The sequence below is a fragment of the Simochromis diagramma genome, unplaced genomic scaffold (assembly GCF_900408965.1).
Source record: "Simochromis diagramma unplaced genomic scaffold, fSimDia1.1 OVJJ01000362.1, whole genome shotgun sequence".
Taxonomy (NCBI): domain Eukaryota; kingdom Metazoa; phylum Chordata; class Actinopteri; order Cichliformes; family Cichlidae; genus Simochromis; species Simochromis diagramma.
This window is the reverse complement of record NW_024386815.1, coordinates 110812-124834: the sequence shown is the minus strand read 5'-3', so window position 1 is coordinate 124834 and position 14023 is coordinate 110812. Positions and strand designations below refer to the sequence as shown.

The window sequence follows — 14023 nt, the reverse complement described above, 5'->3', positions numbered from 1 at the left end:
TGCTGTAGAAATATAAATACAATTCAGTTCTGTTGGTAACGGCAAAATTAAACCACCTTCATGCAGTGGGTTACATAAAAAAGCAGCAATTGAGATTTATTTAGACCAAAGAAAAAACTATAATGCCACGCATCCTTGTGCTACATTATATTAAATGCAGCTGCAGTGACTGCAAATAGCTAATTGATGCTCAGTAATAATGTGGGAAACAGCAAATGTTCTGCTTAAAAAGAAAACGTGTTGCATAAAAGATGTGAAAGATTTGTTTTATTAGGTTGTCAGTTTTAGCTTTAATTAATCACTCAATACTGTATGTATTAAAGCATCAGTTCATATAAGGGCAAGATACGGTTTGTTGCTCTTTTCTCTTTTTTGTAATTACCTCAGTTGTTTCAAATCTACCCCTGTCTTAAAAATAACTTTGATCTTATATGAAGAACTGTGTTCCTGAAGTTCTCTTCTTCGTCTTCTTCTCCATCCAGACTTTCAATCAAAGCAGATCATACCCTGCCAGAGGCGGAAGAGGAGGATGGGCTGCTGCAGAAAAGTTTGCAGGACGCAATGAGGGAGAACTACGTCAACTCTAACTCCTTCAAGCCCCCACTGGCCCGCTCGCTGCGTATTAAGGAAGAGCTTCTCAGCCAGAAGCATCGCCTTCTGAGTCAACCTCCTGCTCTTTCACTGTCTAATCTAGAGTCAGCTGGCTTGCTCAGTCATAGCCAGTCCCATTCCTTGCTTGGCCAAAAGGGTTCTTCTTCATTTTGGGGAAGTAAGGCTCACCTTGAAAGCCTAATGAAGCTGAAGCAGGCCAGTGGAGCTTTGAGCGACCTCAAAGACCTGCCTACATTCCTGGAGCATCAACACCACAACCACCACGGAGCCTTCGCCTTTAAGAGTTCCCTTCATCATCACCACCACAATCAGGTTTCCAAGGCCCAACATCATCACATTGAAGGAAAGAGAGACCAAGGCCACTCTCCGCCTGTTGACCTGAAAATCCCCCAGGTTCGGGGCATGGATCTTTCCTGGGATTCCCATTCCTCTGAGCTTTATGGCTACGGTGCCATGGGGGTCGGGGGTGGTGGCCATGGGGACAACACCCTGAGCCGGAAGCTAAGAGCCATTCTGCCAAAGCAGAACCGCCGAGGAGGAAGCCTTGGGAGCCTCTTGGATGGGGCTGCTGAATATTGGAACTCAGACTTGGACCACTCAAGTTCTGGGCCGGCGTACTCCATCTCAGATGTGGAAGGGGATCCAAGCTCCAAGCAGCCAAGGAAGAAGAGAGGCCGATATCGCCAGTACAACAGTGAGATTCTGGAGGAGGCCATAGCTGTAGTGATGAGCGGGAAGATGAGCGTGTCCAAGGCACAGAACATGTATGGGATCCCACACAGCACCCTGGAGTACAAGGTCAAGGAGCGCATGGGGACCCTGAAGAACCCCCCAAAGAAGAAGCTCAAGCTGATGATGAAGATGGAAGCAGGAGGCCAGGAGTTTCCTAACGAGTCGGAGAACACGCCCACTGCAACCCCACGAGGCGACGGTGCATCGCTAGCAGCTGCCGAGCTCAAGGACAATGTAAAAGAAGAAATCGATGATGATTTCAAACCGATCGACTAAACGACTTACACATGTAAACCTCAACTGACTTAAGTAATTTGAAAATGGATGGGGCTTTATTTGTGCCAATTTACTTTGCAGTATCTGGGTGAGCACAAATGCAGGGATTATATGAGGAGGATTCTTAAACTGGAGAGACACAACTAATCGGATAGTTCTTAACTAGTGTCATTTGAGCGATGCTATAGAAGCATTTGTTCAGCTTTTCTATTCAGGGGCTTAACAAATGCAGCTAAAGACATTAGGTAAATGACAATTATTTACGCATGCTGATAATCCCCAACCCCCAAAAATTCTCTCCCGTCTTTTATGAACTTGATACACTGAAGCATTGCTGCTTATAAATGCAGTCTGCTTTGGATTAATATGATAATGATGGGGAAAAATAAGGGGAAGGTTGAAAATTAACTCCTTAGAAGAAGTGACAAATTGGTCCCTTTATCACTCCCCTCTTGCTCATCAAGTACTAGCTCAAAATTGCAACTGTAAGGTTTAATTGTACCATTGATATTCCTCAGTTAGGGTTCGGAATCAAACCCACTCTCTTATTGCCAGGTAGCCATGACGCTTTAACTGAAAATCCTTTTCTTTCCTCCTTCAAATATTCTGCTAATTTCCGTGCGGACGAAAAGCAAGAATAACCCATCCTTTTTATGAACGAGAAGACACAAAAGTCATTCAGGGATGCATGTTTGTGAGTTTCGTGGACACTACTGACTTCTGTAATCGACTTCTTTTCCTCTATCTTTTCGTTTGATTTGTTTTGCTTTCTTTTGCACTACATTTTGAGTCTGGCGCTTACAGACCAGGTTACCTCGGCATTGTTGCCCATGCATCATGCACTTATTATGGTCTGTCTCTGAAGCCCAGTCACAACTTTGCAAAGGGTCAGAGGTGCACATCGCCTGCATACGCTGATTCATATTCAGATGCAGGAGGCTTCTTTAACCCTCTTTTTTGCCAAGGGACAATTTAAGGGGTGATCTGCTTATGGATCAGCGGGGGTTTTTTAAGGCGGAATGCTACCTCACGGACCTCCATCAGTCTCTCACTGCTGATCCTGGAAAGCCGGAGCCACCCGCAAACGGTGACTAAAGTGAGCTCACCCTCTCATGAAGATCGTTACTGGACAAATGCCTTTTAGGATCAGAATGTGAAACTGTGCTGCTACCCAGTTCATTATCCAGTTCCTATAGAGGCTTTAGTTAACCTAAGCTAATGGATTTTGGCTTCTTAGCTAATGACACCATATTGCTGATGTTGTTTTTTCTTTCCTTTTTCTAATCAAAACCAAGCAGAAGCAACTCACATGAGTTTTAAAAGAAATTCTTCTCCCTAAAACTTCAAAGATGGTTTTAAAGGCAGTTTACTACAACAATGTGCATTTATTGTGGGGTGTTCAGTTTGGGGTGGTGGGTGGGTAATATGCAGTGGGCAGGGGTAGTTGGTAGGTGGGGGAAAGGCAGATTTTAATATATTATAACTTATTATGACTGAATATGTAAAAGCCAATCCATGATTCTGGGTGTTTTTTTTCTCTCCTCATTTTTAACTCAGGGTAACTGAGACAGATGTGGATTACAAATATGGTAATTTCCTGTTGGACCTAATAGTAGATGAAAAGAGGACACGGCAAGCTTCTCACCAGTGCTTTGACTCTGGGAGGGCCATATGGATAATATGGCGGTGCCATAGCAGCAGATAGACCTTTAAGGAATACTGGAAAAGAACAGAACACTGATGTTGGATTTGTGGATTTATGGCGCTGAACCTCTAAGATAGCACTTTTTAAACACAAGAAGAAAAACAAAGGAGAAAGAAAGTTTAAGGTTATGCATGCAGTGTAGCTCTTTTCTGAGGAATACAACAGAGGGGGCAATGAGGAGGTCAGAGAGATGGCATAAAAAAAGCTTTAGTGTTTCTGAAAGGTGCAGCTTGGACCCAAACCACTTATTTTCCTCTCAATTACCTCCACCATTTAAAAAGAAAAGAAAAAAAAGTTTGACAGCTTGAACAAGTTCAGTTTTGTGTAGTGTTGTCTCGTTGTTTTCCCCTCCCCTTCGTCGCTAAATGTCGCTCTTCGCTCCTGACACTGCCTGGTGCTCACCCAGTCTGTGAGATTTTTGACATGAGAATTGTAACTCTCTGCTCAGATGAAATGACGATGATTCACTCCTTTTGAAATGTATTGTACATTTTATTTATTTGATTTGATTTTGTTTATTCTCTTTTAACAAATGGCATGCACCACTATCTTTGGCTGATTTTGGGTTTGGGCCAATTCAGAATATTAATCTTGAGAGTAATAATAATCCAACACAGTTAAGTTTTGACTCAATCACAATCTAGTTATGATTAGAATCATTTACTACCTGTTGCAATCTTCTCCCACCCCTGGGGTTACTGGTTGTCCACTTTGTGTGACTGCCAGGCATGCAAAGCTAACTGAAGTAACTAAAAAAAAACAACAACAATAAAAAGTAGTAATCCTGGGACAATATAGCCAGGAATCAATATGCATGAAATGCGTCCAACACTTTGCCAATGCTGAGCATTTGAAGTGTCTAAAAGGTTGCCGCGTGCATCAAGTTGGACCCAGCGAAGGACAATGCACTGATCTGATAGTTAAAACAGGATCAAAGCCTGAGTGGTGATAGTAAAGCACTTGTTATGAACCTGCCTTTGATAAAAGGCACCAAAGCTGTGAATGAAAGTAGGAACAAAACACATCTCACATTGTGTTCCCTCACACCAATCTCCCTGGTCATGTAATATGTTTTTAAAAAAAAAAAAAAAACCCATTTATGCATTATGTAATTGGCGTCATGTGTGCATAAATTAACTCAATTGGCACTTTGACTGAAATCCCCTGAGAGAGGCGATTCCTTGAGGGCCAAACAATATCTGCTGTATAATTTATTCAAGTGACTAAATCATCTACAAAACTTTCCTCTCGACCTTTCTTGAACCTGTTATGTTACAGCTGGCTTTGGCTCTGTATTTGTCATTGCTTTCTAAAAGTACAAGTCCCATTTTCAGCCTGAACTTATCTACTGAGGTGCATGCCATTTATATATACACATATATTTATTTTGTTTCTTTTTCTCTTGGGTTTCGTTGATTGTTTCTAGTCATGTGGTTAACCGCTCCCCCTGTCCAAAAATGTCCTCCTCCTTGCAACCGAGTCTCACTTACGTGTCTATCTATTTATATTCTGACAGAATAACAAACACTCAAGTTAATGAATGTAGTGACATGAATCCGTCGAACAGCAGTCTGCAGATGCTTGATTTTTTTTTAACAGACTGTTGCTTTCTCTCCTTTTGCTTTCTGCTGCTGTCATTGGAAACACAGTCGTTTTCAGTAGCCTTTAATACCGCAAATGTCTCAGGATCGAGCCAGTGGGATGGGCAGCAATATTTGTCAGTCGGAAAATGGCGCATGACTTAACTACCTGTACTGAATTAGTAGACGTGTGTACGCACGCACGCGCTCACACACAACATGCTAACTTGGTCAGTAGAGACCAAGTGCTATACCTCATTCTCAGAACTCCTTTCCGTGCCTCGTACTTTCACGTATCCCTTACCTGGGAGCTTGGCAAAGGTGTAGTTGATACTCTGGGAAATACAGTATCCTCCACTGTTTCTACGCTTTTATAAGCTTTTCTTCTTTGTTTTGCCTTCACTTTGCAAAAAAAGACACGTCAAGTGTCTGACTGACCAATACTTGCCACCCACCGCTTTTAAGGTATTTTTTTATTTGCGAAAAAACATTATAGCATAGGGGACTATACAGCTATCCCAGGTTTAGGTTGGTCTTATATGGGGAGAGTAAAACCCTCTTCCTACTAAAATTCTAAACATTTACAGATTCAGTCATCTGGTTTCACCCTGGAGGCAGTGAGTCAGGTTGGTTCCACCCTGGTTTGAGAAGGAATACGTTTTTTAAAATATACATATGTTTGTTTCCAAGTGTAACAGAACTCCAGGATGAAACCTGACCAGGGTACTTTTTGTCCTTTTTCTTTCTCAAACCCAGAGAAATCAGAGACCCAGCAGTGGAGATTGGGGGACAGGTGGACAAGTTAACCTTCCTTTATGAGCTGTGATTTTTTTCCTAAACATTTGACACTGTATTCCCAAACAAAACAAAAAAAACGCAGCACGCACAGGAAAATGTCCTTAATGATGTTCAAAATGAAAAAAAGCTATATCTTATGAATATGTATGTATTTATTTTTACTGTTTTTTGCATCTTCATGTGAGCTAATCAGTTTCTCTTTGGTTTTTTTAGGTCGGTTGTAATTCAATTGTTTGTTTTTTTCTTCTGAGAGAAAGACTGACAAAGATATAAAAAGGAGAAAAAAATGTCAAAAAAACAAACAAAACAACTACTGTAACCTCACTTATTAGACGACACGGGATGCGCCGTTCTGTCACTGGGCGGTGCACGATGTGGTGGGATACCAGGAAGGAAAGAATTATGTATACGATTGCCGTGCACCTCTCCGCAGAGAAGTTGCGTCTGTTTCTTATTCTGTCACGCTGCATATCTGGTTGTCATTTATACCTCAGGTCTGACCACTTCAAAGCAGCTGATTGTATATTAGAAACACACAAACCAGAAGAATCAGGATTTTTAGTGCGGCTCGTTTCCAGATTTTTAGATGTAACTGACATAAGCAGATTTTGAAATTTTTTTTTTCTTGTGATTGTTTGTACTGTTGTTCTTCAAATGGCATATTTGTTTGTTAAACAAAAAAGAAAAATGAATTCTTTAAAAGCCAGAAGCCAGGTTTCCATGAATACAGTTCTGTATTCTTGCTAGCACAGAGCGCGCGCGCACGCACACAAACCAATAGAGACGTGACGCACCCACAGCAACACACATTCTCGCTCCTCATCAGGTAGCCACACTTTGTGTGGGCGGATTATATGTATAATTATGAAGCTGGAGTCTGCCGTGTCTCTTTTAGAAGCAGGTGGGTGTGTTTTGTCCACAGCCTGCAGAACATCAGCCCTGCTGGCTGATTTTGATCTGGCACACTGGGGCACTGCAGGCACTGCCTCTGTGAAAATCACTTTGTTTGTTTCTTGCCTTTCAACAAAGACTCCTTTCCCTTTTTTCTGGTAAAGGAAAAATCCTCCCTACAGTTGTTCTCTTCTAAGTGGCCAGTCTGTGGTGCTTTGTGCATTCCTGCAGTCTTTTTTAGAACGTTTCCTTCAAGCTACCTAGTCTATTTTTGCTGCTGTAAGTGACAACCCTCAATTCCCAGGACTTCTTTTCACGGGGCCTGGAGGATGGGGATGTATTTATTGGGTGGTGAGGCAATAGAAATGGAACAATTTGGAGTCGAGGGCTGCATTCGGTTTTGGCTGGACGTGGGGAAATCAATAGCAGAACGTGCTGTTTATTTGATATAGAAAGAACGTAAAGCGTTGTATCTGCTTGCCAAAAAGCACAAACATGAAGGATGACTTCTCATCAATAAACCATTCAAGTCTTATTTAGAAGGCATGTTCGAAGGAGCATTTTCTTTATCTGTTTTTAAATAAAATCCCACATTTGACCTATACCGAGACACTTCAAATCATATAAAGGTAAAGTAAGCATTGCTCCTCGACTGTCTCTTGCAGGATTGCACGCTGGTCTCTTGAGACAATTTGAGCTTTAGGCTTGGATTTATCTACTTAAAGACAAAAATGATTCTGGAGTCTAAGAACCAGCTGCAGGAATGCACAGCATATCACCAGTAGTTAAAATGATGGATTAAGTCCCCAGTCCACAATGAATCCCAGTTTTGGACACATGTCTGAGAAAAATATGCCCAGTGTGCTTTGGGATGGATTTTTCTTTTAACCACATATCCAACTGCATATCCAAGAATCATTTTGCTCTCTTGCAACAGGATCTACTGCACTCGGAACGCAGTTTTCCAAAGTAAGAATCGGCATCAACTGACAGTTACAGTTCTCCTCGTCCATCGTAAGCTGTGCTGTTTCTTCTCAACACATTTGTACAAGCGCTGCTAAGAGGTCTGTTGAAATGTGCATTTCCTCTGACGCGGAGCGTGATGCCAAGTTTTTTAAATGTCAAAGTGTTTGTGACAAGCAGTCACTCAGGAGCAGGTTGGCTTTGAAAGCAGAGCTGAGTACAGATCTTAAAGGCCAGACACGCCTCTGGAATGATGCTGATCTGCAGCAATCAACACAACAGACTCCTTCACTCGCTGCTGTTTAACAGCATTAAAGAAATATGGACGTGCCAGGGTATTTTGGCACAAATCACAAACTAATAATGCGCTCCAAGGATAAAAAGTTATTTGAACATTTTTCCAGTAGGCTTTGATTATTTTTACGGGGCCGAATAAGTGATTACATAAAGTTGTTCAATCAGTGGAATCAAGAGTGCCTTTTTGAAGACTAATCTTGAATTTGATGACACAATCTCAAATCTAGTGCTCAAGGGTTGGTTTCTTAATCAAGTATAATCTAACAACCTGGTTGAAATTACAAAGTAGCTTGAAGAGTGGCATTTTTCCTTCAAAGAAAACGTTGTAAGATTCGGGTCAAATTTGTAGGTTTAAAATTCACAGCCCCACCCTCCTGTTACCTTGCTTGATTAGGTTACACCGTGAGAGGCACACAGGCACACTTTTTTTTATTTTCCTTACCCAGCAGGCCCTCTTTGCTGGTGTGCATCTCAGCCCTCCTTACAGACAGTCAGATAGATGCAGTGGTCTGAGGAGGTGGATGGGAGTGCAACGGTGAAATCTAAGTGAAGTGGAGAAGAATAAAGGCCGCCGAAGGTCGCCTTCCCCACCCCCACGATACGGTTAAACATGAGGCTTTTATTGAGATGATGCTGAAATTCACTTCAGAACTCAACATTACTTTACCGCTGATCTGAAGCTTTTAGGTACAATTGGGGGGGAGGGGGGGGGTGAAAATGCAATTCGGGGCTTTGTGAAGGAACTCTGAGGTGCTCTTGTGTGTTGCCATGACAATCTTGCAGCATCGTTCCCGTGTGGAGGTGTGTCTGGCCCTTTACAGCCACTTACATGGACCAGCTGGTCTCTGTTCCTCTGAACTCAGGACCAACTCTGCTGACACCTGTTCACAAAGATTTAGGGTCTAATTTGGATATTTTAGTAGAACTTAAGCAGTGCGGCAGATTCATTTGCTTTTGTCTAGTGTGCTTTGTGTTGAGGGAAATGCTACTGGACTAAGACACGATGCTACAGACCACAAAGATTGAAATTGTTGCTACCTCAGTCTGTCATGTCTGTAGCAATCTATTCAGATGCAGAGAAGTCTGCTGCACAAGGCTGACTTGAAAACTGAAGCGTATTTCCTCTTAGGTAAAGTTAAACTCATTTTTCATTCGTTCCCAGGCTGTACATCCATGTGAATCTTCATCAGCCCTTTTCAGGGACCTCTGGTGAAGTTAAATGCTGCATAGAGGATTTTATCAGGCTGTTGGTTTTTTCCTTACAGAAAATGTGTCAGATTTTGACTTTCCTATCTATAAAAAGTTTCCAGTGATGCTCTGTCATGCCGGCGCGTCTCTTTACACACTTCTCAGAAGACTAATCATCAACTTCTTGATACCGTCACTTTTTGTCCCGTGGTGTCATTCTCACAGCATCTTTGGTCGTTGGAGCGTGAGCGCTGCAGGGCTGACAGGGCCTCATTTGTTCCCAGAGAGATGGGGCGTTCCTGGGCCGCTGCAGGTCTGTCACCTTTCTTCAGGCCTTTTCATAAACGTCATTTCCTTCTTCTTCTTCTTCTGGTGTTCTGTTTTTATTCTGGTAACTCTTCACAGAAGCTTTTCTTTTCTTGGGTTAACTGTGTACATATTTGTTTTTTAAAGACAGGGCTTGAGGCTCTTTTAGCAACAAGGAGATCACTATCCTCTGAAATACTGAGTCTTTCTAGAAGGAAAAAAACCCACTGAAATTCTACGTATGGGATTTGGTTAACATTTCAGCTGTAGTGTAAATTTTATGAACTCTCCCCAAAATATACTCCGTGTTTTAAAGGTTTGATCTCTTGTTTTGATGGTTCAGGGTAATGAGCTCGGGCTTGGCTTTTGGTTTCTATGTTTAAAAAAGAGAGAGAGAGAAGGAGCAAGAAAAACAAGAAAAAAAAGTGAGCAGGTGTTGTGTTTTGTTGAAATCGCCCGTGTGTTTTCCGTGATCCTCTTGTAGCTTGTTTTTGCCGTCCTTCACATTATGACGTTCGCTTAATTTGCCGTCTTTGACAGCCACGTACCTCCTCTGTTACCTTCGAGTTATGAAGTCTACACTACATGCAGATAACCACTGCATTTTTAGTCAAGCTGAAGAACAACACTGGCTCATGAGATCGATTGTCAGGTCAGACAGACTGGCACTTGCTGAGTGGATATTGGAGGTCAGTCGTCAGACAGGAAGTTTGGTGGGTGAGATACAAATTCCCAAACTGTAAAGAAGATTAAATGTCACGAGGCCTCACACTCATCTGGAAGCAAGAACATCACTTGAAAGGGTATTTTATTGTTTTTGATGAATTCTGTACTTTGTTTTTTAGCCAAATACTTTTCCAGTGCTTTATAAACAGCAAGGATTGTAAATCTGAATAACTCATAGCAGGGGAGGCTCATGCAGAGCTCGTTTAACAGCCCAGCTCGTTGGTTCTCTGGAGATCTAACATGACTCGGACTGTTGCCTTCCCAAATGTAAAAATTACAGGACGCTGCTCCATTAAAAACAAGAAGAGAAAAAACTAAAACAGAACGAGCGCTTTGAATCCACGTGCGGGAAAAATAACGCTGTGTTTGTTCTTTCAGTCTTTGATGATGCTCTTTTTTTCATCTTGGTGTTTTTGGTGAGCAAAAATGTAAAAAAGAAAAAAACTTACAACACAGAATACCTCAGAAAAGAAATCCATGTAACCTTGACGACCTCCTTATATTGTCCGACCCTGTCCATCAACAGTCATCTCTGGACACTTTCATCTCCATTTTTGTCATTTTTCTTTGTTCCTCCTGCCAAATGTAGTGCGTCGTAGCCGGTAAAGGTTCCACAAGTTTGCTTTGTCTATTTTTTTTTAAACACTAATTTAGCTTCACATTCCCACATGTTCTATTTTCTAATTTGTCGACATTCTTGGTCTTAATCCTTTCACAGCCCACACTGCATTGAGCTGTTGTTTTCAAGACGATTTTAAACACTGCTATTTCCCAGTGGTTCAGAAAGATTCACAGAAGATATTCTTTGAATCCCCGTAAAAGATGGAAGTTTAAAAAAACAGACTCTCCGGTCTTTTGTTTCTCCAAGTGGGTTTGCTGATAGAATGAAGGCCAATGCTGTATGTGAAACACTTGAAACCACACATTCCCCACCTTGTTCCCTTTGCATACCTCTTTATCAACTTTTTATTGTTGTTAAAACTGAATGTAAGAAAAAAAACGCAAACACAACAAACCTCTAATTTAACTATACATATTTAAGAATAAAAGAATACTCTATATGTGCACATAGATATACCTATACAAGCCCCACACAGACATAAACACAAATGCATATGTATATAAAAATCTCTAATGTCATATACTTTTATCTTGAAAAGGAAGAGGATGAGCCTTTTCCGTTGATGATTCAGGGAAACAATACAGAAGTCCAGTGCAGTATGTTAGGTGAAATCGCTCCCACTCTGTCGCTTTTGGTGTTTGTTTTCTTACTCTGTTCTTGCTTGCTATTTTCCCATGATGTAGCATAGGGCAAAGGGGCAGGGCGGCTCGAGGTTGTTTTTGGTTTTTTTGTTAACAGACAATGTAGTGAAACTAGGATCTTGTGTAGTTGTAGTCTTTTTAGGCCTGATTCTGTGAAATGGGGGGGATGGGTGGGTAAGCGGATGGGTCTCTTTTTTCTTTTTTTCCTGAAGCGGACACTGTAAAGACAGTATATGTATGAAGATGACTTAGATATGAAGTCACACTGGGTGGGTTGAAGGGCTGCAGGGAGGGTGATGGCTTATCTTCAGGATGGTCGTGTATATAGATCGGCTTTACCCATCAGTCCTCGCCTGGTTTTTCACAGGTGGGTTGGAATTGTATACTGAAGGCACTGAGAATGAACGCTTTTGCGTGTTTTTATGTCTAGAAAAGAAAAGACTGTTTTAAATGAAGGAAGTGGAGGGGTGATGAACCCTGTTCAGGTTCTCCACAGAAGCCAACAGACAGCGAAGTTGTTAGAAAAAGCGGCTCCCTCGAAACACCGCTTTGCTGGGAGTGACGGATGATTTCGTGGACGTTGACGCTCTTGATATTTTTGCATGCTGGTGTACATACCCCTCAGTCCTTTTGTTTGAAGAGGCTGGTTAATCCAAAAGCTCTCTTTTTTTTTTGGATGTTGTCCGCAGGACAGATTCGGATGTTTTGAATATAAAATATAGCCCCCCGAGGAAAAAAAAATCCCCTTTCATAAGAAGGTGCACCTAAGGTGTTTGTTTGTCACTGCAACAGCTTTCGTAGTAGTTTTTGGCTAAAGCTCTTTTGCAATCATTCTGTTTTCCTTGTGTAAAGTAATTTTTTTCAAGTGTATGAGTGTGAATGTGTGTGCCTATGTAAGAAACGATGTGCAAAGCTTGCTTCTTTCGATTTCTTTTTTCCCCCTCAGTTCAACCATGTTTTCGCCTCAGAGTTGTTTTTAAGGAACATTAATCTTTTTGTGCTCTTATGGAAACTCAATGAAACAGTGTGCAAGTTTGAAGAACTGCATCTCTGTCTGTAAAAGATGCTTCTCTCTGGGCACCTTACAGACCTAAATTGCATTACCCAGACACCCTCAGGGACCCTTGACAACACTGCTCTCACTCTTATTCAGGTACTTAATCTATACCGAGGCCTAGCAGTGATCAACTTTAACTATAGTTTATTTCATTAGCCTGTTCCTATGAAAATGAATTACAGCCTAAATTTGATCCGAAACAGTCTGTCTTGCCCTCTACTCATGGAATTACATCTCGTTTTCTAGCCTTACATGTCTCTTTTTGTAACCTCTGGATAGGTTTAGTATGTTCTGAATGTTAGCTGTCTTCTCAGTTCATAACCACTGAGTCTTTGTAAGCACCCTGTTCTCTCTCTGACTTGCGTTAAGTGCCATGGCTTTTGCTCTGTGCAGTAATCAGGAATCGATTATTGTGTTGCTACGAAGCACCAACCTAACAGTGACTTACACCAAGCTAACCTCTTAAAATAAACACGTCAGACAAGTGCACACAACAGTGGTTTGGCTTTAAAATTGTCTTTAAAGCCGTCCACGGTCCTTTACAAATGCTGGTTTAAAAACCAGAGAAGATACAGTAAGCCATCTTCTGGTTTAAGTGCTAACTTTGTTTTTTTTCTCCACCACCTGTGGAGCCACACACAACAGAGAAATGTGATGGATCTGCCTTCAGTTCTTCTAAAGCTTCAGGGAAAACCTAGTAACCCTCTCTACAAAGCTAAGCTGACTCTTATGTCACCAAACCTGCGGCTGTGTTCAGGAACGAGGCGAGTCTAACTTGGGTAGAAATATCTGCTGGGCAGTTTTCAGTGATGTTGTGCACATTTGTTCTGTGATTTTGTTTTTTAATTTCTGGGGTTTTTTTTTAAGACAGCCACTCATCTCTGCTGTGATTGGTTGATGCCTCTGCTGGATGTTAAGTGTTTGTGTTGCTTCGCACAGCTTGGCAGATTCCAATGTCTGTTTTATGCTAAGAACTAGTCATGCAAAGCAGTTATTTATTGGCCTGGTCTTGATGACAGGAGTGTAGTATACATATTGCCTAAATTTTGTACCTCTTACAACAATCACATCACTGATGTTTGGTGAGAACTATGTAAAGCTGTATTTCATGTTAGAGCTCTTGCAATTACTTTCTACATTCCTAATGTTGGTTTTGGTAGTAACCTGATTTTGTTGTGATAGAAATAAATCTGATTGGTTTGGAAAAAGGCTTGTAATATTTGGTAGATGCAAGAAGTGTTGTCCAGGGGTTTAGACTTTAGTTTGGATAGAACAACAAACCTCTTTTCTTGTTCTTGGTTTTTGTCCTGCTGAGGTTTCTAAGATTTCGTAATCTCACCTCGCTTCTTAACGGGTGGCTGGACGCCCCGAGACGGGGTCTGCTGGGCTTCTTTTTTTGTTTTCCTCTTTTCCACTGAGATTTTGTTTTTGGGTTTGACGATATACCTCATTCCTTCAGTCCAGCGGGCCCTCGGGGGGGCGCTGTGCCGATGCTCAGGACGCTCAAGCCCCCTTTCACGGTTTGGTCCCACCTGGACTGTACCTCTCATAAACACACATACACACGTGCATGCACACTTACATACAGGTTCTCCAAATACCCCGATGGACCTCATTTTTCAATATCTA

At 41.7% G+C, this 14023-nt stretch overlaps 1 protein-coding gene across 1 annotated transcript in view; it reads left to right on the top strand.

Moving 5' to 3' along the window:
- The window catches only part of lcor (ligand dependent nuclear receptor corepressor), an 83444-nt gene extending 71376 nt beyond the window's left edge, over positions 1-12068 (top strand). Inside the window, exon 7 of the mRNA XM_040027160.1 lies at positions 483-12068. Coding sequence (XP_039883094.1) covers positions 483-1620 — 1138 coding nt within the window. The 3' untranslated portion in view covers positions 1621-12068. The remainder of the gene's footprint in view (positions 1-482) is intronic.
- The last annotated feature ends 1955 nt before the right edge of the window (positions 12069-14023 follow it).